This window comes from Apodemus sylvaticus, chromosome 15 (assembly GCF_947179515.1).
Source record: "Apodemus sylvaticus chromosome 15, mApoSyl1.1, whole genome shotgun sequence".
In the NCBI taxonomy this organism is placed as follows: domain Eukaryota; kingdom Metazoa; phylum Chordata; class Mammalia; order Rodentia; family Muridae; genus Apodemus; species Apodemus sylvaticus.
This window is the reverse complement of record NC_067486.1, coordinates 35,506,143-35,528,438: the sequence shown is the minus strand read 5'-3', so window position 1 is coordinate 35,528,438 and position 22,296 is coordinate 35,506,143. Positions and strand designations below refer to the sequence as shown.

At 36.5% G+C, this 22,296-nt stretch overlaps 1 protein-coding gene across 1 annotated transcript in view; it reads right to left on the bottom strand.

Annotated features, from left to right (window-relative positions):
- Window positions 1–11,921: 11,921 nt before the first annotated feature.
- Window positions 11,922–22,296, bottom strand: part of Epha3 (EPH receptor A3) — a 315,074-nt gene continuing 304,699 nt past the window's right edge. Inside the window, exons 16-17 of the mRNA XM_052158911.1 lie at window positions 21,402–21,557; window positions 11,922–14,528 (exon numbers count right to left, since the gene is read on the bottom strand). Coding sequence (XP_052014871.1) covers window positions 14,423–14,528; window positions 21,402–21,557 — 262 coding nt within the window. The 3' untranslated portion in view covers window positions 11,922–14,422. The remainder of the gene's footprint in view (window positions 14,529–21,401; window positions 21,558–22,296) is intronic.

Here is a 22,296-nt window from a genome sequence, read left to right as displayed (position 1 = left end):
GGGTTGGTTCAATATACGGAAATCCATCAATACAATCCACTACATAAACAAACTCAAAGAACAAAACCACATGGTCATTTCATTGGATGCTGAAAAAGCATTTGACAAAATTCAGCATCCTTTCATCTTTAAAGTCTTGGAGAGAACAGGAATTCAAGGCCCATACCTAAACATAGTAAAAGCAATATACAGCAAACCAGTAGCCAGCATCAAACTAAATGGAGAGAAACTTGAAGCAATCCCTCTGAAATCAGGGACCAGACAAGGCTGCCCCCTTTCTCCTTATCTTTTCAATATTGTACTTGACGTACTAGCTCGGGCAATTCGACAACATAAGGAGGTCAAAGGGATAGAAATTGGAAAGGAAGAAGTCAAACTATCATTATTTGCAGACGACATGATAGTCTACCTAAGTGACCCAAAAAACTCCACTAGAGAGCTCCTACAGCTGATAAACAACTTCAGCAACGTGGCAGGTTATAAAATCAACTCAAACAAATCTGTGGCCTTCCTATACTCAAAGGATAAGCAGGCTGAGAAAGAAATTAGGGAAATGACCCCCTTCACAATAGCCACAAGCAGTATAAAGTATCTTGGGGTGACTCTTACCAATCATGTGAAAGATCTGTATGACAAGAACTTCAAGACTATGAAGAAGGAAATGGAAGAAGACCTCAAAAATGGGAAAACCTCCCATGCTCATGGATCGGTAGAATCAATATAGTTAAAATGGCCATTTTGCCAAAAGCAATAAACAGATTCAATGCAATACTCATCAAAATCCCAACTCAATTCTTCACAGAGTTAGAAAGAGCAATTATCAAATTCATCTGGAACAACAAAAAACCCAGGATAGCTAAAACTATTCTCAGCAACAAAAGAAAATCTGGGGGCATCAGTATCCCTGACCTCAAGCAATACTACAGAGCAATAGTGTTAAAAACTGCATGGTATTGGTACAGTAACAGGCAGGAGGATCAATGGAACAGGATTGAAGATCCAGAAATGAATCCACACACCTATGGCCACTTGATCCTCGACAAAGAGGCTGAAAACATCCAATGGAAAAAAGATAGCCTTTTCAACAAATGGTGCTGGTTCAACTGGAGGTCAGCATGCAGAAAAATGCGAATTGATCCATCCTTGTCTCCTTGTACTAAGCTAAAATCCAAATGGATCAAGGACCTCCACATAAACCCAGACACTCTGAAGCTAATAGAAAAGAAACTGGGGAAGACCCTTGAGGACATCGGAACAGGGAGAAAGTTTCTGAACAGAACACCAATAGCGTATGGCCTAAGAGCAAGAACTGACAAATGGGACCTCATAAAATTACAAAGTTTCTGTAAGGCAAAGGACACCATCAAGAGGACAAATCGGCAACCAACAAATTGGGAAAAGATCTTCACCAATCCTACATCAGATAGAGGGCTAATATCCAATATATATAAAGAACTCAAGAAGTTAGACTCCAGAAAACCGAACAACCCTGTTAAAAAAATGGGGTACAGAGTTAAACAAAGAATTCTCACCTGAAGAACTTCGGATGGCGGAGAAGCATCTTAAAAAATGCTCAACTTCATTAGTCATTAGGGAAATGCAAATCAAAACAACCCTAAGATTTCATCTTACACGAGTCAGAATGGCTAAGATTAAAAATTCAGGAGACAGCAGGTGTTGGAGAGGGTGTGGAGAAAGAGGAACACTCCTCCACTGCTGGTGGGGTTGCAAATTGGTACAACCACTCTGGAAATCAGTCTGGCGGTTCCTCCGAAAACTGGGCACCTCACTTCCAGAAGATCCTGCTATACCACTCCTGGGCATATACCCAGAGGATTCCCCAGCATGTAATAAGGATACATGCTCTACTATGTTCATAGCAGCCCTATTTATAATTGCTAGATGCTGGAAAGAACCCAGGTATCCCTCAACAGAAGAGTGGATGCAAAAAATGTGGTATATCTACACAATGGAGTACTATTCAGCCATTAGAAACAATGAATTCATGAAATTCTTAGGCAAATGGATGGAGCTAGAGAACATCATACTAAGTGAGGTAACCCAGACTCAAAAGGTGAATCATGGTATGCACTCACTAATAAGTGGTTATTAACCTAAAAAATTGGAATACCCAAAACATAATCCACACATCAAATGAGGTACAAGACAAAATGAGGAGTGGTCCCTGGTTCTGGAAAGACTCAGGGAAACAGTATTTGGCAAAACCAGAACAGGGAAGTGGGAAGGGGTGGGTGGGAGGACAGGGGGAGAGAAGGGGGCTTACGGGACTTTCGGGGAGTGGGGGGCTAGAAAAGGGAAAATCATTTGAAATGTAAATAAATTATATTGAATAAAAAAATTAAAAAAAAGGAAAGGTACATACAAGAAACATCATATGAAAAAAAGAAAATAAAAGGATATAAAATCTGAACAAAAACAATCTATGAACAAACAATTGCACATGAGAAATAAAGGTTTTTTTTATTGTTGCAACCTTTATTTTTTTCTTTTCTTCTTTTAAATTTTATTCGATATATTTTTTATTTACATTTCAAATGATTTCCCCTTTTCTAGACCCCCACTCCCCGAAAGTCCCATAAGCCCCCTTCCCTCCCTCTGTTCTCCCACCCACCCCTTCCCACTTCCCTGTTCTGGTTTTGCCCTATACTGCTACACTGGGTCTTTCCAGAACTAGGGGCCACTCCTCCTTTCTTCTTGTACCTCATTTGAAGTGTGGATTATGTTTTGCATATTCCAGTTTTCCAAGCTAATATCCACTTATTAGTGAGTGGATACCATGATTGATCTTTTGAGACTGGGTTACCTCACTTAGTATGATGTTCTTCAGCTCCATCCATTTGCCTAAGAATTTCATGAATTCATTGTTTCTAATGGCTGAATAGTACTCCATTGTGTAGATATACCACATTTTTTGCATCCATTCTTCTCTTGAGGGATACCAGGGTTCTTTCCAGCTTCTGGCTATTATAAATAGGGCTGCTATGAACATAGTGGAACATGTATCCTTATTACATGGTGGGGAATCCTCTGGGTATAGGCCCAGGAGTGGTATAGCAGGATCTTTCGGAAGTGACATGCCCAGTTTTCTGAGGGACTGCCAGACTGATTTCCAGAGTGGTTGTACTAATTTGTAACCCCACCAGCAGTCGAGGAGTGTTCCTCTTTCTCCACATCCTCGCCAACATCTGCTGTCTCCTGAGTTTTTAATCTTAGCCATTCTGACTGGTATAAGGTGAAATCTTAGGGTTGTTTTGATTTGCATTTCCCTGATGACTAGTAAAGTTCAGCATTTTTCAGATGTTTCTCCTCCATCCGAAGTTCTTCAGGTGAGAATTCTTTGTTTAACTCTGTACCCCATTTTTAATAGGGTTATTTGGTTTTCTGGGGTCTAACTTCTTGAGTTCTTTGTATATATTGGATATTAGCCCTCTTGCTGATGTAGGGTTGGTGAAGATCATTTCCCAATTTGTTGGTTGCCGATTCGTCCTTTTGATGGTGTCCTTTGCCTTACAGAACCTTTGTAATTTTATGAGGTCCCATTTGTCAATTCTTGATCTTAGAGCATATGCTATTGGTGTTCTGTTCAGAAACTTTCTCCCTGTACCGATGTCCTCAAGGGTCTCCCCCAGTTTCTTTTCTATTAGCTTCAGAGTGTCTGGCTTTACGTGGAGGTCCTTGATCCATTTGGATTTGAGCTTAGTACAAGGAGACAAGGATGGATCAATTCCCATTCTTCTGCATGCTGACCTCCAGTTGAAGCAGCACCATTTGTTGAAAAGGCTATCTTTTTTCCATTGGATGTTTTCAGCCCCTTTGTCCAGGATCAAGTGGCCATAGGTGTGTGGGTTCATTTCTGGATCTTCAATCCTGTTCCATTGTTCCGCCTGCCTGTCACTGTGCCAATACCATGCAGTTTTTAACACTTTTGCTCTGTAGTATTGCTTGAAGTCAGGGATACTGATTCCCCCAGATTTTCTTTTGTTGTTGAGAATAGTTTTAGCTATCCTTGGTTTTATGTTATTCCAGATGAATTTGAGAATTGCTCTTTCTAACTTTATGAAGAACTGAGTTGGGATTTTGATGGGTATTGCGTTGAATCTGTATATTGCTTTTGGCAAAATGGCCATTTTAACTATATTAATCCTGCAGATCCATGAGCATGGGAGGTTTTTCCATTTTTTGAGGTCTTCCTCTATTTCCTTATTCAGTGTCTAAGGGCACCATATTTATTATTGTTGCTTCAAAGACAGAGAAACAAAACTGTTATCTATTATTGTGCTAAAATATGAACACTGATAAAAGTATCAGAGGTCCCTGATTGAAAAAACACTCCTTCATATAATACTCAGACTTGAAATCTAGTATTGCAGACATATAGATTCCTTCCAAATGATCTGTTGCTTTTATAATCATATGACTAAATTCTATCCTTTCAAATATTCATATGGATAATATTATTTACTTAATAGACAACATTTTATATGCAAGAGCATAAATTTGATTATATGGGCATTCATGACCTGTAGAATACAAGGAAACTCATTCTTATTTCCTGAAAATTCTCCCAAGTAGAGTAAGGGAATCTGGGGCTGGATTGGAGGATGAATGCTTTAGTGAATTTATAGTAAATTTCTTTGTTGTTCTTATCACTAGGACAAAAGGAGATTTGCTGAATGGTTAGTTGGTTAGTTTTGGGAGCAAAGACTGGCATTCGAATGTGTGTTATAAACAACCAATAACTGACTTCTTCCTGATTACATTTTCAAGAACCTTCTCATAGTGAATGTATTTGGAATATAATTTTTTCTGTTGTAGCAGTTGGTAGGTTTATTTACTCAGTGTAAAGTCAAGATTGCTTTCAGTTCTTTATAAAATATTTAGGCCCTATAAATGTGAGCTTTCTTCCTTTCTACACGGCCGGTTGCATATGTAGGCATGACTTGGCACATTCATAACTGTGTAAACTGGGGAAACAGAGCATGCAAATGATGGTACTCTTGATACTACTTCTTCAGGGAAAGCCAAGCTTTTTGTATCTGACCCAAAACCTCAGATCTTCTGCCAACATCCCTGGTAGTGTGGCAAGTTAACTTGATGGCTTGGAAACTGGGTAAAGTCTGACTCATGATCGCTCTTGGTATTTTCTCTCATTTCCTCTCCCATCTCACACAAGGCTTCTACTTGAAACCAAACACTATTTTGTGAGGAAGCCCAGACCAGAAAGCAAAAACTCATCTGAGTGTCCCAGATAGTAGCCCAGTTATGTGCTTAGGTGACAGCCAAGTAAGATAAACAGATATGTGGATGAATGAAGTTCAAAATGGCTTCAATGCCAAGATGAGTTTTCCTGCTAAGAGCCAAGCTTCATGGAATAGAGACAAGCTTTTCTCTGAGGGAAGTCTTGACCCACAAAATAAATGCCTGATAAATAGGGTTTACTGTTCAAATGAAGTGATACTTATTATGAAATCTCGGGAATTGGATGAGTGACAGCAAAATCAATTCTTTTATATTTTTTGATCACATCCATATACACCTTGTCTGAGACAGAAACATTTCTCCAAAGTTTTAAATCCTATTCTTATATTGCCACTTACTGATTCCTTATGTATTAGTAAGGCATTGACCATATACTAATTTTTTCTTTCATTGCAAGAAATTATATAGTTTGATTTGCTGACATCTTTCACATCAGTGCTTCAAAATGTGTCATTTGACAAACTATGAGCATATGCTGTGACCTACACCCTGGATAAGTTCATACAACACAGGAGATTTGTTCTTGGCAAGGTCGGTCTAAGTGTTCAAGAGAAATGGGAGCTGAGTGGAGTGTAATCTTATATTAAGCAGGAGACATACAACACATTAGTTGACATTACTGGTTTTACTCATTAGTTTTCCAATAATACAAGTTTATCTTATTTAAGTAATTATGAACCACTTGTGGTGTTTTCTTGTTGCAATTTAAATGAAGTAGCACCATCATTAGAAGAAAAATACATTAATAAAAGTAAAAAATTAGACCCTCATATTTAAATAATGCCTTAAACTAAACTAATTCAATAAAGGAAAATAAATTGCTTTTAAGAATTTTTTAAAAACTTCAAAATATTAAGAGAATCTCTTCAATTTTGTATGTCCAACCTTCCGTATCACATTTCAAATTTGAGGCTGGTGAAATAGGTTAAGGATCATATCACCAAGCCACCAATGCTAGTGAGACCTGATCACAAACACACACACACACACACACACACACACACACAAACACACACACACACACACACACACACATACACACACGAATGCATGCACACATGCTAGCACACCCTCTTTGTTTCCCTGAGTGTGTATATATGTATATAAAATGTGTTTGGTAACTTAAGATATTACTCGAAATTTATTTAAATATTATACCTATCAAAGAGTATGTATAATAAACTCAGAAACAAGAAACAAAATGCACATTAAAGGAACGTGCCAAAAGATAAAATGATATTGGCAAATTGAGCATTGTTGGATGGAACGTATGCAAATGAGTTTTGACTAGAGTCTTTTTCAATCTTTGTACTGCTTAGTTGCTGATATGAAATATATATTTATGATATGAAGCATACCTATGTAAGATAAGTTCAGATAGCGTTATCTATAACAATTTGTATTGGCTTTTTCCCAAGGCTTTAGATTTGCTGTGTATGAGCATAAATGGGAACCATATGAAAGTCAGTAAGTTCTTGATAGTACATGACATTCTGTGTTCTCTCATGCTTGATTTCAGCAAACATTCCGAGGTTTTGTCTTCCATCATCGAGGGTGATGGACTTCAAAAATTCAAGCATTTTTCTTTGGCTTCAGATAAGAATCCCAAACTTAACACACTTCCATAAATCACTGGTGTGGAAAACTGTCAAAAAACAGCTCAAAAGCCCTACTTTCCTCCGTGGTATTCTGTGTTTCCAAATTAGATTATTTGTTGCATGTTCCAGAGAGCATGCTTGCTTGAAGTGTTCACCATATGTCAGACAGATCTCATTCTATTGAAATAAAGTTCACTGAAATGAAGTCAGGGGTAACTGCCTGTTCCTCTAACGTGGCAACAGCAATCAAAGGATTATGCAGGATTTTTTTACTACTTGAGTTACCTAGTAGCATTTTATATAGAGAGAAAGAAAGGGGGAAAATGGTGCTGAGCCAACACAATAATTCTGTAGAGCATCCTATTATTTCCTTTGAGATTTCACTGTTGGCTGCAATATTCCACAGACACCTAATAGGCTAGTAATTTGGAATAAATATTCTGGGGTCTATTTTTGCTTACATTCTACCTGCTATGTTAACTTGGTCAGCTGTTAGCTGACTCAATATGTTCAACCACAATTAACCTCAATTCAGAGGGCACATTTCAAAAAGTTATGATGAAATTTAAGTAGTTTAAAATTGGTCTCATATGTGGGAAAGTTTTAATTGGAATTAGATAAAATTACTTAGAATAAATACACAAGGTATATATGTTTGTATCAGATAAGTAATATGTGTTATTATGCAGCTTATTTTATTCTTATCTAGTATTATTGTTTTTATTGTTTCTAATTTGAGAAGACAATAATTTTTTCAAAGAAGAAAGATGATAGCCCACCTACCTTGATTTTTTTAAAAAGAGATCCAATTAAGACTCTTCTTTGTCAACTTATAAGCAAGATTTCCCAGAGAATTTCAAAGAGAAAATGTCTATAAACTTCCAAAATCTTCATTTTATGGTGTGTTTAACTCTACTACTTATTTTCCCAAGTTGTATCTAGATCCTCCAGGTCAATAGAATGTGCATCCCAGATGCCCCATAAGAAGGGAGGTCTTAGCAGGCATATTGATGTTATTTGTACAGTTAGAGAGTAGGGAGGATCAGAAAAGCCTTGGCATTTTCCTTGTTAAAATTTTATAGCTAAGCTCTGGTTCAAGGATCTACTTAAATGACTTAGCTAGATGAAGAAAAATGGGAGCATTGAGACCAATGAAATGAGTCCACAAAATTCTATGAAAATGAACCAGTCTAGCAGAGATCAGCATAGTCAATGATCCAAGACATACAACTAAAACATTAACTAGTTTTATTGACATTGAGGAAATTGACAGTTTTCCCTATAGGGAAAAAGCCAGGACTTTTACCCGATATTATATTATCAAACATTGTTTTACTATAGCAATTCAAATCAAAATTATATCTATGCTTATTAAACATCAGACAAACTACAGTGAGCAATATGATCATGCTGGTTCTCAAGGCATGAATTCTTCTCAATATGCCATTAGTGTAGAACCGTGATGGGAAGCCAAGATAAGGCATTTTGGCTTAAGATGGTAAATGTGGTGACTGTAGTAAACACAGCATTTAAAAATGTTTTGTGGCAGTATAAGAGAATGTCCCTTTATCCAGTATTGGGAAAATAAGACTTGAAGTATATATATATATATAAACTAAGTATATAATATATATATTAACTAAGATTCTAAAATATGGATCAGCAAGGATCATTAACTTATGAAATTAAAAAAATGTCATTCTCTGAATACTATGTATAAATTGCTAAAATGGATAGTATTAGATATATTAGATAGGGTAGATAAATGAGAAATAAAGAGAAAGTAGTATTTGTCCAAGAAAGATCTCATGCTCTTGTATCAGCCACCCAAAATCATCTGTATGCTAGAAGTGAAAAACACAATTGCAACCTATGAATGCATTTTTAATTATTTTATATGTATGATATGTATGTGTGTGGCTTTGTGTGTGTGTGTATGTGTGTGTGTGTGGATGTTTGAGAAAGAGAGGGAGAATAATTGTCACAGTTAATATTTTATACATATATATGAGAATGATTCTCACAATTTATATATTAATATTAGGGATTCTCAAGAACAATAGAAACTTACATTGGATTAGTGGTTTCTCAAAACTGAGTTGCTTTTGGAGGAAGTAAATGTGCCTTTTATGGGTTGCCAGAGACACAGTTGCTGCCTGTGTTTATACACAGGATTATATAACCTTGCAGGCTCCTGAGGCATTTAGGTTTGTTAGCCTCCTGAGGAAGAACCAAAAACTTACATGTTCGAGTGTCTGCTAGTCTCTCTGCTCACTGGACAATATGTTGGGGAATATCAAGAATGCTCAAATCAGGAGTGTCTTGAATGGTTGAATGGCCACACACAGAAGAACTAAATGAGACCTGCATCTGTGACCTTGCACTAGAAGATGAAATAGTGACATAAGTGAAACCTGAAACACTGAAAATTCTAGAAGATAACACAGGTAGAACCCTATAGGATATGGGCATAGGAAAGGACTTTCTGAATAAAATTCCATTTGCCCAGGATTTGAGGCCAACTATTGAACAATGGGAACTCCTAAAATAGGAAAGCAATAATAACTGAAGAGGATGGAAAATCCTATAGGAAGACCAACAGTCTCACCTAACTGGGACCCTTAGTTCCCAGAGACTAAGCGATTAACCAAAAAGCACACACACAGGCTGGTCTGAGAACCCAGGCACATGTGTAGCAGAGGACTGCTTTGTCTGGCCTCAGTGGGAGAGGATGTGCCTAATCCTGTACCGACTTTGTGCTCCATGGAAGGGGGATCCAGTGGGGGAGCACATTCTCAGAGGCAATGGGGAGGACAATGGGGAGGGGTAATGTGGTCAAGAACTCTGGAAGGGGGAACCAGAAGGGGGGCAACATTTGGAGTGAAAATAAATAAAATACTTAATGAAAAAGCAAAGAACCATGTGAAGAGAAAGCACACAGAATGAGAGAGAATCTTTAAAATCTGACAGAATATTAATATCCAGAATACATATGTATCCATAAAACTAAATGATCCATTCAAAAATGGGCTTGAGATGCAACAAGAGTCCTCAAAAAAATAAAAACAGAAATGTCTAAAACTGTGTTTATCATCTCTACCAATTAGAGAAATGCAAATCAAAACAATTTTGAGATTTTATCCTACAAAAGTCAGAATGGCTAAGAGCAAGAACATAATGCACAGCAAATGCTAGAGAGGAACCCTCACTCACAGCTGGTGGGACTACTTGAAAATCTTGTGGAGAGAACTCAAAAATCTAAAAATGAAACTCCCATATGATCCGGCTCTACAAGTCTTATGGAAATACCCCAAAACCTTTGACAACCTACTCCACAGATGTTTGCTTAGTAATGCTCACTGCTTCTTTAATCTAAGAGCTAGAAAATGGAAACAAGCCAAACATCCCTCAAGTATGAGTATGATAATGAAAGCTGGTATATTTGCAGTATATGGTACTATTCAGGCATGAAGAAAAAATACATGAAAGTTTCAGGTAAATAGATGGAACTAGAAAAGATCATAGTGCAGGAGATATTCCAGACCCAGAAAGCCAACCATTTTTATATTCTCTTTCATTGACAGTTCCTAGCTCCAAGCCAACAGACGTTAAGTATATAACATATAATGATTTGTATCTTCTGAGAATAAATTGCCTAGAAGTTTGGTGATAGACATCAGTAGCACACATGTGTCATCCCTGTACTTGGGAAGCTGAGGCAGGAGTATTGTAAATTTCAGGCCTAACTAGTCCACATAGCAAGCTCAAAGGCAAAAAACTTTTCCCACAATAATATTGAATGACATTTACAGAACAAATGGTAATTTTCATTTTTTCCATGCCTACAATTTAGTTGCCTTCTCTGTTGCAATCATTCTCCACCTCACTCCACATGCTGGCACGCCCGCCACTTCTCATTCCTGGCAAAAAGCACTTCTAATTTGTTTTGTGATCTCTTCCTAATTACTTCGGCCTCCATAGGTTTCTCAGTTTAATTTGTTTCTTTTGACTTAAAAACTTTTCATTTTCATGTAAATCAGTTTCATTAAGAGGAGTACAATGGCAAAGAGGTTTTTTGTTTTGTTTTGTTTTGTTTTCTCAAATATCAGGCATGTCTTAGTATGTTGCTTGCAATTTAGTGAGTTGACTTGTATTTTTATTCAATCCATCTATACTACCCTGGCTTCCTTTTTATTCAATCTGTTTATACAATCCCAGCTTCCTTCAGAGAAGCCATACACTTCTTGTGCAGGATCCATACTGAAATGTCTGATTCCTCTAGAGGGCATGGTTTCTTCATAACTCCATCACTATGTCCAGGACATACACAGGTCTGAATATTCCCCAATCTGAATGATATATTCCCCTACCCATTGTGATCTAATGCAAAGTTTTAGGATGTCTGTTCTGATAATTAAGGAGTAATGATAATTTCATGGGAATCATACGATGGCTTTATATTAAAACTAGCTACAGTAGTATCTTCTGCTTATACAAACATATAGCTCAGATTAACTTAATGGGTTGAAATCTGTGCTGAAGGGAAGAAGACATAGCGAAAGACTTACAGCTGATCTTAAGACTTGATCTTTGCATCCACCTCTGCCAAAACTGTTGACTGAAGTGAGAGCATATGAGTTTTACACTTCCTTTTAAATGTGAATGTTCGAGTGAGTGAGTGATTGAGTGAGTGAGTGAGTGTGTGTGTGTGTGTGTGTGTGTGTGTGTGTGAATTAGATGCATAATCAAGAGAACTAATACTACATATATTTATTCTCTATGAAGTTTGGAATCACTGATGAAGTTCCCCAACTTACTGGCAATAAGACTGGAACAGTAAATGGTTTTGTTACATAATGAAAAGGACAGTGAAACCAAATGCACATTCTTAGTGACAGAGATAATGTTTCTTGAATTCCCTGTATAAATTCGCATATATTATATAAATAAAGCATCAAGGACCACTTCTGTATTCCGATCTGTAAAAATATTTTCATTATGTTTATTATAAAAATATAAATGTTCCCACTAGAAATCATTTTACATTAGTAAGAGGCCATCTACATTGTGCAACAGAAACTAAATGAACCATGTTTTAAAAATGCAAGTTTAAAGTAAACACATACTGCCAATCATATCATATTTATACATGGCTTGATAGATACTTAGTACAGCATAGACTGGGCGTGTTGCGAGAAATAAATAATATCTATAAATCAAATTTAAGATATAAATCAGGTAATATGGTGCATAACATGGCAAGGGAGTGGCAGCCTCATTGATATGGGAAGGCAATGTAGTTCCTGTACAAAGAGATGGCCGTAAGCAATCTAGTACCTCTACTCCCCAGTCCAGAATCGTACACTGTTATGTTTACATATGTACAGGGAAGGGGTAATGCAAAGGAAATTCATAAACGGTAAGATAGAAAAATACTGACAAATGAATAGCAATATACTGTTTAAACCACCTCTACTTTCAATCAAAAATTCTCAGCCAAAATAAATGCAACAGATTCAACGATACCTACTTATTTTGAAATTCATTTTTGTTGAGGGTGTTCAGAATATTGTCTAAGAGAGTGAAGGCTGTTATAGGTGAATTGGTTCAGAATCCAGATTTGAAATTTTTTACCTGATTTTCCAAATTATAAATTACTTGATTAGAGTCTTTTCTAGCTGCTTTCGGGAGATATAAAATTTAATATTAGTTTTATCAGCTCATTTCCAAAATATTCATGCTCTCATAAGTTTAATATAAGTTCTAGTACCATGATTTGGTTATAAGGAGTATTGCCAAAATTTAGGAAGCAATTTCACATCTGAAAGAACTCACCTAAGCTCTAGTATACTAAACCTATAACAGATTATATTTGGAAATTTTCTTCTAGGATTGGAAGCTGGTTTCCTTTAGTGTCCTGTTTTGCATAAAGACATATTTCATACAGCATCGTTTGAACCATCTTATTTTGTCACACATGCATTCCTTGATCCTATGGAATGGTACTATCAGCAAGAAAATCTATAATCTGAAATATTGCTTCAGCATGTCTGGTCATATGGATGCGCATTAGGAACACCCTTCTTAATATTAAAGAACATGCTTATAATTGGCCTTTAGGGAACAGCAAGTCTACATCCCCATAATGAGACATCTCATTTCTCCATTGTTTTATTGGTTAGATGAGTTGCTATTTCAAAAATGTTATGCTTAATATTATGTTTAGAAGTTCAAGGCTTCTAATCATGCACCTAAATCACAATAGGTACATTGAAGTGGAAGACTCAAAAATAGTTATACCTGATAATGATGATGAAGGTGTGTAATTGATTGATCTACACCCCAGGGATGCAGATGGGTAGTTTAGTTATCATCATTCTCTACATGTTTAAGCACTGATATTAAAAGACTTCTCAAAACAAGCAACTTTTCTTTCTTTGTTTTGGCTCATGCATTTACCTATAGGCTGCTGTCAATTACTGTAACCATTTAACCGCAATTTGATCTTTCCAGTTTGAAAATCTAAGGAGTTCTAATAAGCTTCTTTCATTCATGAAAGGAGTTGATGTCCTCTAAGCACCAGAGTAGGAAATGTATGACATCTTGGTAAAAAATTACATATAAGCCAGTATATTACACTGAACTAGGAGCATACATTTACTGATAAATGAAGAGACAAAAATAAATGGGATATTCAGACTGTGAGTGATTTGGTGACTGTATGAACAGGGAAAGCATTTCATTTTGTTGGTACATATAAGTGTATTGTTCAACAGTTTTAGAAAAGAATATGTCATTCTCTGGGTCTAGTTAAACATGTTTCTTACTGCTGACAATTTGCAATAGCATTTGGCACTTGGCTATAACAAAACCCAAATTAAGCCATCGAGGCATAAATATAAAACAATTAAAAATCCAAAAGAAAATAAATATGCACTTCCCCCCAAATTAAGACATGTTTTTACATGGTATACTTAAGAAAGGTAACAATTAAAAATGTATAGTATTTAAAACAACTACAAACATCATCGCTATATGCTTCAAACAAATAAAGAGAATTACTAAAGTGATAAGGTAGTAAATATGGCCAGATAGTTTGAGGTATAAATGCCTCTATTTTGCTTGCTTTTAAAGAAACAAAATACCTGTTACAGATTTTTTTTTCTGTGTATAAAAATATCACAAGTCTTTTCCTCTGTGGCCATTCACAACAAAGCCTTCAGGTCCATTTAGTTTACGTGGTGGTTTATTTCCATGATAGTTAATGATCAATGGCTCTACACTAGTTCTTCCACTTTATACTGAAGAATTTTAATTAACCCCATCAATTAACATTTAAAAAGCAATTACAAAAGAAAACGCACCCACCCGCCCATCTGTAAAATGATAGGGGAAAATAAAGAGAATTTCAATTCCATTTTAAGGCATTTGGACTTATAACTGAGTGTCTTATTAGACTTGGAGCTTTCAGCAGCATCTCTGTCATTTCCTTCTGTCTGCAGGATGCTGCTGCATCTTCCCATTTCTCACATCCTTCCAGTATCTTACACTGGAACTGGACCATTCTTAGATTGTGTTTCTAGAGCTTTAATGGTGCTGACGATCTTCTTCTGTGGCCCAACCACAGTAACACCAACCTTTTTCATGTCACTGTAAAACACAAGAGAAAATAACTAGTAAGAATCATGGTGTTCTGAGTGGTGTAGGAAGAGGAAATTTTTTTTTAATTTTCAAATAAGCACACCTGTATAATTACTTATCCCATGCTTGATACAGATATTTTCTGACAGTGATATGCTGTTTTATTTGAGGTATTCAATTCCTATATTGTATAAGAATATAGATGTTGTAGTGGGAAAAATATGCTTCTCACAGTTTTGTCAACCCAGAACTTAGCATTATGTTTTTACTTAAAATTAGCACTTTGGGGGGATATAATTAGGGCCAGCATTAGCCAAACAGAGAAACAGAGTACAAGGCAATGATGGATGGTAAATGCAGTGTGTGATTCTCTAAAAGAGACAGAAAGGAATATAGAGGAATACAGACTAACATAGGAAAGAGGAACATATACAAAGGGAGTCAGGGATTAAGTTATACTGTAATTCACTAATCTCACAATGTACCAGAAGCTACAAAGAGCAAGACTGTTTAATAGAGATTCCTGAGCAAGTTTACCAGTGTGCTGATTTCTCATTCTTGCCTCCAAAATTTGGGAGAATTCCCTCTGTTATTGAAGCTGACAACTGTGTGGAAATATGTGATGGCAGACCAACAAAACATTTCTTTATTAGCTTGATTACAGATAACACAGTTTTTGAAACCTTTTGATATTCCCTTGAATCAGTTCTACTGCATGCATTATTTTGTTGGCAGGTAGTTAAAAGTCTGAGGTTATAGTTGTTTTCTTGTGCTCAGATGTTATGACATAGAAATCGTCTACTTAGTTTCTCTTGGGATACCTTTCCTGAGGCTACAGAAATACTGTATTATGTCTGACTATGCTGACACCATGTGTGAGCATATTCATCTACTAGTATACTCTTGCTATGAGAAAGAAGACATTGAAGGGAGAACATTGCTGACTCCTTTGAGAAAACTAGCATTCTTTCTTTATTCTCTAAATGTTTCAGTCAATACCAGTTCAAGAGCACCACATGTTGCCTTAGCATTTATTTTTGTACAGTTATTCATAAATAAAAGAAGGTATATCTTTATTAAATGTAAAGTAGTTTAAACTTAGAAATTAGTCATAAAAATAAGTTTAAGAAAATAGTTTCATTTAAAAAAATAGAGAAATATGTGTATTTCTTTTTTTATTCATTCATTTTCATTTATCTATTTTTTACTTTTAACTTTGAGTTAGTTTTTTATTGGATATTTTCTTTATTTATATTTCAAATGTAATCCCCTTTCCCGGTTTCTCCCCTGGAAATCCTTTATCCCATCCCTGTTCCCCCTGCTCCTAAGAGGGTGCTCCCTCACCCAACCACCCACTTTTGCCTCCCTGCCCTGACAATTCCACTCCATTGGGGCATCAAGCCTTCTCAGGACCAAGGGCCTCTCCTCCCATTGATGTCCAACAAGGCCATCCTCTGCCACATATGCGGCTGGAGCCAGGGGTCCCTCTGGTGCTCTTTGGTTGGTGGTTTAATCCCTAGGAGCTCTGGGGGTTCTGGTTGGTTGATATTATGGAATTGCTTCTTTTTAAAATCATGTGCTGATATGTGTATGGTCCTACTCCCTACTCAAATATTCTTTTCTATTGAGTACTTAATGCTTCTTTCATTTCTCACCTCATTTATTATTATTAATTATGCCTGCTTTTCTTTCTGATTCATTTTCTTCATTGTTCTATTTCTCCTTGTCTTTCAACCAGGTAAATTTGATATGGATAGGGATTCTAGTTTAATTTCACCCTTCTGAACAGACAGCAACCTTAGCAGTAGGCACTCTTTACTAGAGCATCTATATTTACTACAGAAAGAAACATATGCATGTCTTTATCCCCAGCACCTAGGAGGAAGAGGCAGATGGAATTCAATGACTTCTATCAAGACTGATGTTCATAGTGGGATCCAGGACAGTCAGGGTTATATATAGAGACCTTGTATTAAAGAAGAAACAGGAAGAAGGAGAAGAGGAAGAGGAAGAAAAGAGAAGGAAGAGCAGGAGGTAAAGGAGGAAGAAGAGGAGGAGAAGAAGGAAGAGGAGGAAAAGGAGGAGGACGAGGAGAAGAGGAAGGAGGAGAACTCCCAAGAGTTTGGAAAATAACTTGGGATAAGCCTTGTTACATCTGTTCAGATGCTGTCTTCAAATATATTCCCAGAGAAATCTATATAGTAATGCCTTAGACTCCTATGTCAAGAAAATGATGTAAAACAACAGTAGATCTAGAACTGTATTTAGATTTAATACTAACAATTACATTTGATTTTAGGGAACTTAAATAAATCATCCCTTTCCCTTTTTCCCTGTTTGTTTCTTTCTTTGTTTGTTTGTTTGTTTGTTTTGGGGGAATCATCTTTTTATTCTCTGAACCACCCTACCATGTTCAGATGTCCAGACTCTGACTAATAACTGCTCTAGTCTCAATTGCATGAGTGGTGTCCTCAGCTCATTTTGATTATCCTATCTAGACTAAAAGAGAAGCGGAATCAGTCAAGACTAAAGAGTCGCTCTTGATAAACACCAGAGGCTAGTATATTATCTGCAACTCAAACACAAAGGGATGAATGGTACCACATACAAATTGGCATGGAAAGATGTAGGATACTGATCTGTAACAATTATTCTGTTTGCCATTCAAGGCCCAAATCTACCACCTTTCTGTTTTCACAGTTTCTGTCTCTTTTTGTATCTCTATGCTGTCTTCTTTCTCACTAGCACCTCTCTAAATCTAGCCTACACCTTAAAATAATAATTTAATAATGTTTGATAAAAGTTTGTTCTTGGATTCATGTGAAAAATTGAGGACTTCAGTAGATTTCATTTTAATTAAATCCCTAAATGTTATAAAAGTAATTAAAATTTATATGAACAGGAAAACAGAAAGAATTCTATATCCCATTCAGGTATCAGCCACTTTTAGGAGAATAGGGTTATGTCCTCAAATGGGTTATTTCTGAATTGAGGCTGCATAACACAAGACAAATAGGAGCTGAAGCAACCATGTTCAAAACATAAGAACATGAGGGCACAAGGAAATTTAAAATATCAAGTTAAGGGTCTGACAACATTTCAGTTGAAATGTTGTCTGACTACTTTTATTGTAGTCTCAGTAAGTTAAAGATGGTGTGTGTGTGTGTGTGTGTGTGTGTGTGTGTGTGTGTGTGTGTATGTACATACCTCTTGGTCCTGCTTTTATGTGACTGTTGAGGTAGGAAGTGAGATTTTGGCTTTGAGTTTGTGTTACATTACTTATTGGACAAAGCCAACTCGCTAGTCAAGTAAGGAATTTTTCTTTCTTTCTTTCATCTTTCTTTCTTTGCTTCTTTCTTTCTCTTTTAAAATTTTTTCAATTCTGTAGTAATACAAAATAGAAGCTTGCATATGTTCCTGTCCAAAGGAAAGACAGGGACAAAAAAAATGGAACAGAGACTGAAGGAAAGGCTACCAGAGACCCCTTCACCTAGGGATCAAGCCCATCTGCAGACATCAATTTCCAACCCTATTGCTGAGGCCAAGAGCCCGGTATGGCTATTTCCTGAGAGGTTCTACCAGCACCGGACCAATACAGATGCAGATACTCAAAGCCAACTATCAGACTGAGCCCAGGGAACCACAATGAGAGGGCTAGGGGAAGGACTGAAGGATCTTAAGGGGATTGCAGCCCCATACTCAGAACAAAAAATACCTACCAACCAGATACTCGAGAGCTCCCATGGACTAAAACACTAACCACATGGAGGGACCCATAACTCCGGCTGTATATGTAGCAGAGGATGGCCTTATCTGGCATCAGTGGGAGGGAAAGGCCTTGATGCTATGGAGGCTTGATACCCCAGCACAGGGCATGCTAGGGAGCTGAGGCAGGAGTGGGTCAGTGGATAGAGGAACACCCTCATAGAGGCAAAGGTGAGGGAGAGAGGGGATTTGGAAGGGGGGTTTGTTGAGGTGTAACCAGGAAGGGGGATATCATTTGAAATGTAACCAAATAAAATTATTAATAAATAAATAAAAGAAAAAAGATTATAAGGAAATATATACTGGTCCTACATTGCTCCTAAACCAAGAAAGAAAAGAGAGAGGGCAGGGAAGACATCTATGGGATTAGAGGACAGCAACATCTAATACTATCTATAGAACTTGAATGAGAATGGCTCCTTAGGCTCAACATTTGAAATCTTGGGTCCCATTCAGTGGAAGATTAAGAAGTATGGCACTGTTGGGGAAGTGTGTCAATGGAGTAAGCTTTGGTGTTTTAAAAGCCCAAGGCACATCCAGTTAGCTTGCTCTCTCTTGCTTCCAACTTATGGGTCCATTGTATGGTCTCAGCTACTACACCAGCACCATGTGTGCCTGCTGCTATGCTGTCTGCCATCATGTTCATGGACAACCTGTAAGTAAGCTTCCACTTAAATGCTTTCTTTTATGATTTGTTTAGGTCATGGTATCTCTTCAGAGCAATAGAACAGGTACTAAGGTTCTCGTGATATATGAAGAACAAATTGGAAGGGATGGAGTCTCTCCAAAAAGGCAAGGATGCTTCGTTCAAATGTAAGGTGTAGTGAAAGAAAATGTTCTACCAGCCAAAGAGTTTATTGTTTACTACTGTAATGTTGATGCAAATAATTACTAATTTTTAATTAGAAGATACTTTTTTCTTACCCTTTTTGAATAAATAGCTGTCTTAATCCATTCACGGTTTCTCAAGGCTGACTGTATTTATATTATAAAGTAGCAGTTAATCTTATTAAAAGTGTTCTGTCTTCTATATCTCAATTTAGTATGTCATTATGCATTATGAAAAATAAACATTTGCATAATGTTGCCTTTAAAAATCTGGCAATTCAGTGGAAACATTCAATGTGTGGTTATTCTTCCTCATGCTTCAATGCTCTAAAGCAGGTGTCTTGTGTATCATAACACTAAATGTTTATGTTACTAAAATAAGAATGTATAAAAATGTTCAAAGGAAAAAAATTGAGTGCTCAACTATATCCTGTAACTGAGTCTGATCAAAACTACCAGTACAGAAACTCAGTGTACTGTTGATTGGACAAGAACTCCATTCAGTAAACATAGCCTTTCTCTTTAAACAGGACTGTCTGTATCTTTTAGATGGACTAAAGTAAGTTTACTTTTTGAGAACAAGTTATCCTCTCCAATAGCAATAAAGATGTTCACATGTCCTGTTGTGATCTTAAATGTTTCTGGTCAGAATGCTATAACACCAATTATACAAATTATTTTTTGTGTACTTAGGCATGCATTAATTATACTATGTACTCCTTTTATGGAGATCTAACATGCAGCTCCCAACAATGAAATTGTTGAAATGACGGTCAGAGTAACATTCAAAGGCTTTATAAATTCATTAACTTTTAAATACCTCTGTTACAGTGGGTAAGACTTAAATGAACTTGAAACGACAAACAGTAACTTTCAACATAGTGAAGATCAAAGAGAGAAAGACTGACAAGTAATTAGTCAACTTGGGGTACATCTGCTCTACAGAAACATCTTTTCTTTGAGATGGTCTGGTCTGAAATTTTACATTTGGATGAAGGTCTCTAGAATCAAGTGGGTGATCTCTTGCCCTACTTCCATTGAACAGAATTGATAAGTAAGGCAGGCATGTGGCTATCAAGGTTCTAAAGTCCAAATGGAAGTAAAATATTTCTTATATCTCAGCTAGTTAAGAGAGCTGCTCCATGTTAAGTTGTGGGATAGAACAAAACAGCAGAGTTAAAGAGCATATGTGTTCATGCCTCTCTGTGTGTGCATGCATGTGTGTTTGTGTGTGTGTGTGTGTATTAGGGAAATATTTTTATATATTGGTATTGTTTAGAACATGAGAAAAGAACACAGTAATAGCACCAAGTAAAGTAAATTGAGTCTCGTTTACAGAGAGATGAGGAATGTGACCACCTGTTCTTTGCTTTCCAGTTTCAAATCACCATTCCTCGAGGGTAAAAAAAGTTATCATTTTCACTAGAATCATATTTCTTATGATCTGTTTCTTATTTTTATCATTTTAGGGACAGGTTTTATGTAGGCAGTGCTTGTCTCACACTGTCTATGTAGACCATAAATATGGTCTTGAGCTTTTGATTACCATCTCCTAAGTGCTAGTATTAAATGCATGCACTGCCACACCCATTATATATGGTTCTGGAGATTAAATGTACTCTACCAACTCAAAGAGTTTCTCAAATAAGAAGATTCTTCTTGGAGTGATCCCAAAGAAACAAGGCGTGGTATATTTCATCAAGACTAACAACACAGTGCATATTATATCTTCCCCCACTTATGAGCCTTTTAAAGAAAATGAAAAAATATTGTTTAAAACTTATTGGTAACTTTACTTTTCTGCATGCTTTTAATTCAGAGAGTAAACACTTATATAATGATAGAGTTTAGATAGATGATAGATATTCAACAGTTGTGAAACTGCTTTTGGATTTTGACATTTTTTTCCTCTCTAGTAGATCATTCCTCCACTGCTCAGTTTCCAATATTTACAAATGCAAAACTTTTGTAAAAAAATAATAGGAAATAACATACATAAAATACACATTATACTTGCCAATGTTTACTACTAGAGGTTTGCATTTATGCATCTAGCCAGGACATCCGGTTATCTAGGAAGTCCATATCTTGCAAGGACTTCCTTTCTTGAAGAGGGAGATAATTCAATAAATGTCAACATGCATGTGGTTGAAAGGACTCCCAAGCTCTGCTTTGTTGTTACAGTGGACATTACTTTGACAATTAAAGCTAATATTATAACCCATGAAAGACGAGTATGATCAGAAAGACTTCCACAGCCATCTGTTTTCTCCCCAGTATGCCTCTTACTCTGTGGAGATCTTGGCGATGGTGTCACAGGAGCTGTACTCGACGCCTGTGAAGATTTCCTTACAGTGTGCTGTCCTCATGCCATTAAGCCAATCACCGGTTGTGTGGAAGGAAGCAATATCGACATTGCTTTGGTCCAGAAGAAGGTTTGATGGCCTGCAAGAAAGAAAACAACCTAAGGGTAGAAATTAGGAATGACTGGAATGGCTAAGTGTCAAACTTTGACACCACCATCAGTGGGAACTTCGATACTGTATGTGATGTTTCTTTTTATTAGAGGAATTGATCTGCCATGAAGTCTTCATCTGTTCAGGCTGGATCCTTGGAAGGAGATGGTAAGCATCATGCTTAAGTGATCTCTTTTCTGCTCTTTCCTGCTTTTTAAACCATCAAAATGCTGTCATCAAAATATATATATAAATCAATATATCTTTTTCTAATTGAACCTTTTAATTCATTAGCAAGGTAGTATGATTTAGATACAGTTATGGTGGGCATGACACAGTAAATACTTAGTCAGGAACAGTGTTTCTACACTAAATCTTTTCCAAATGAATGGCTGTTTATAGAAATTGCATAGCTTTGCTGAGTAAAGAATAATTTGAAATATAAGGCACACTTACAGCCAGATTTGAAGTCAGCACAAATATTTTTTTATAACTCTACCAATGTCATTTAAAAAGTAAAAGTTTTAAAAAAAATGCATGGAAAATAGCAGATGGATAATAATATATGAAATTATTCCTTATTGAAAAACACCAAAGAGCTATTAAACACACATTTGTGTGTATGTGTATATACATATATTCAGAGAGATATAGACACAGAGGTAGACTGTGATTTATATTGCCAGAATTCATCAGCATTAATTAAAAAACGTTTTCGGTTGGCTTAT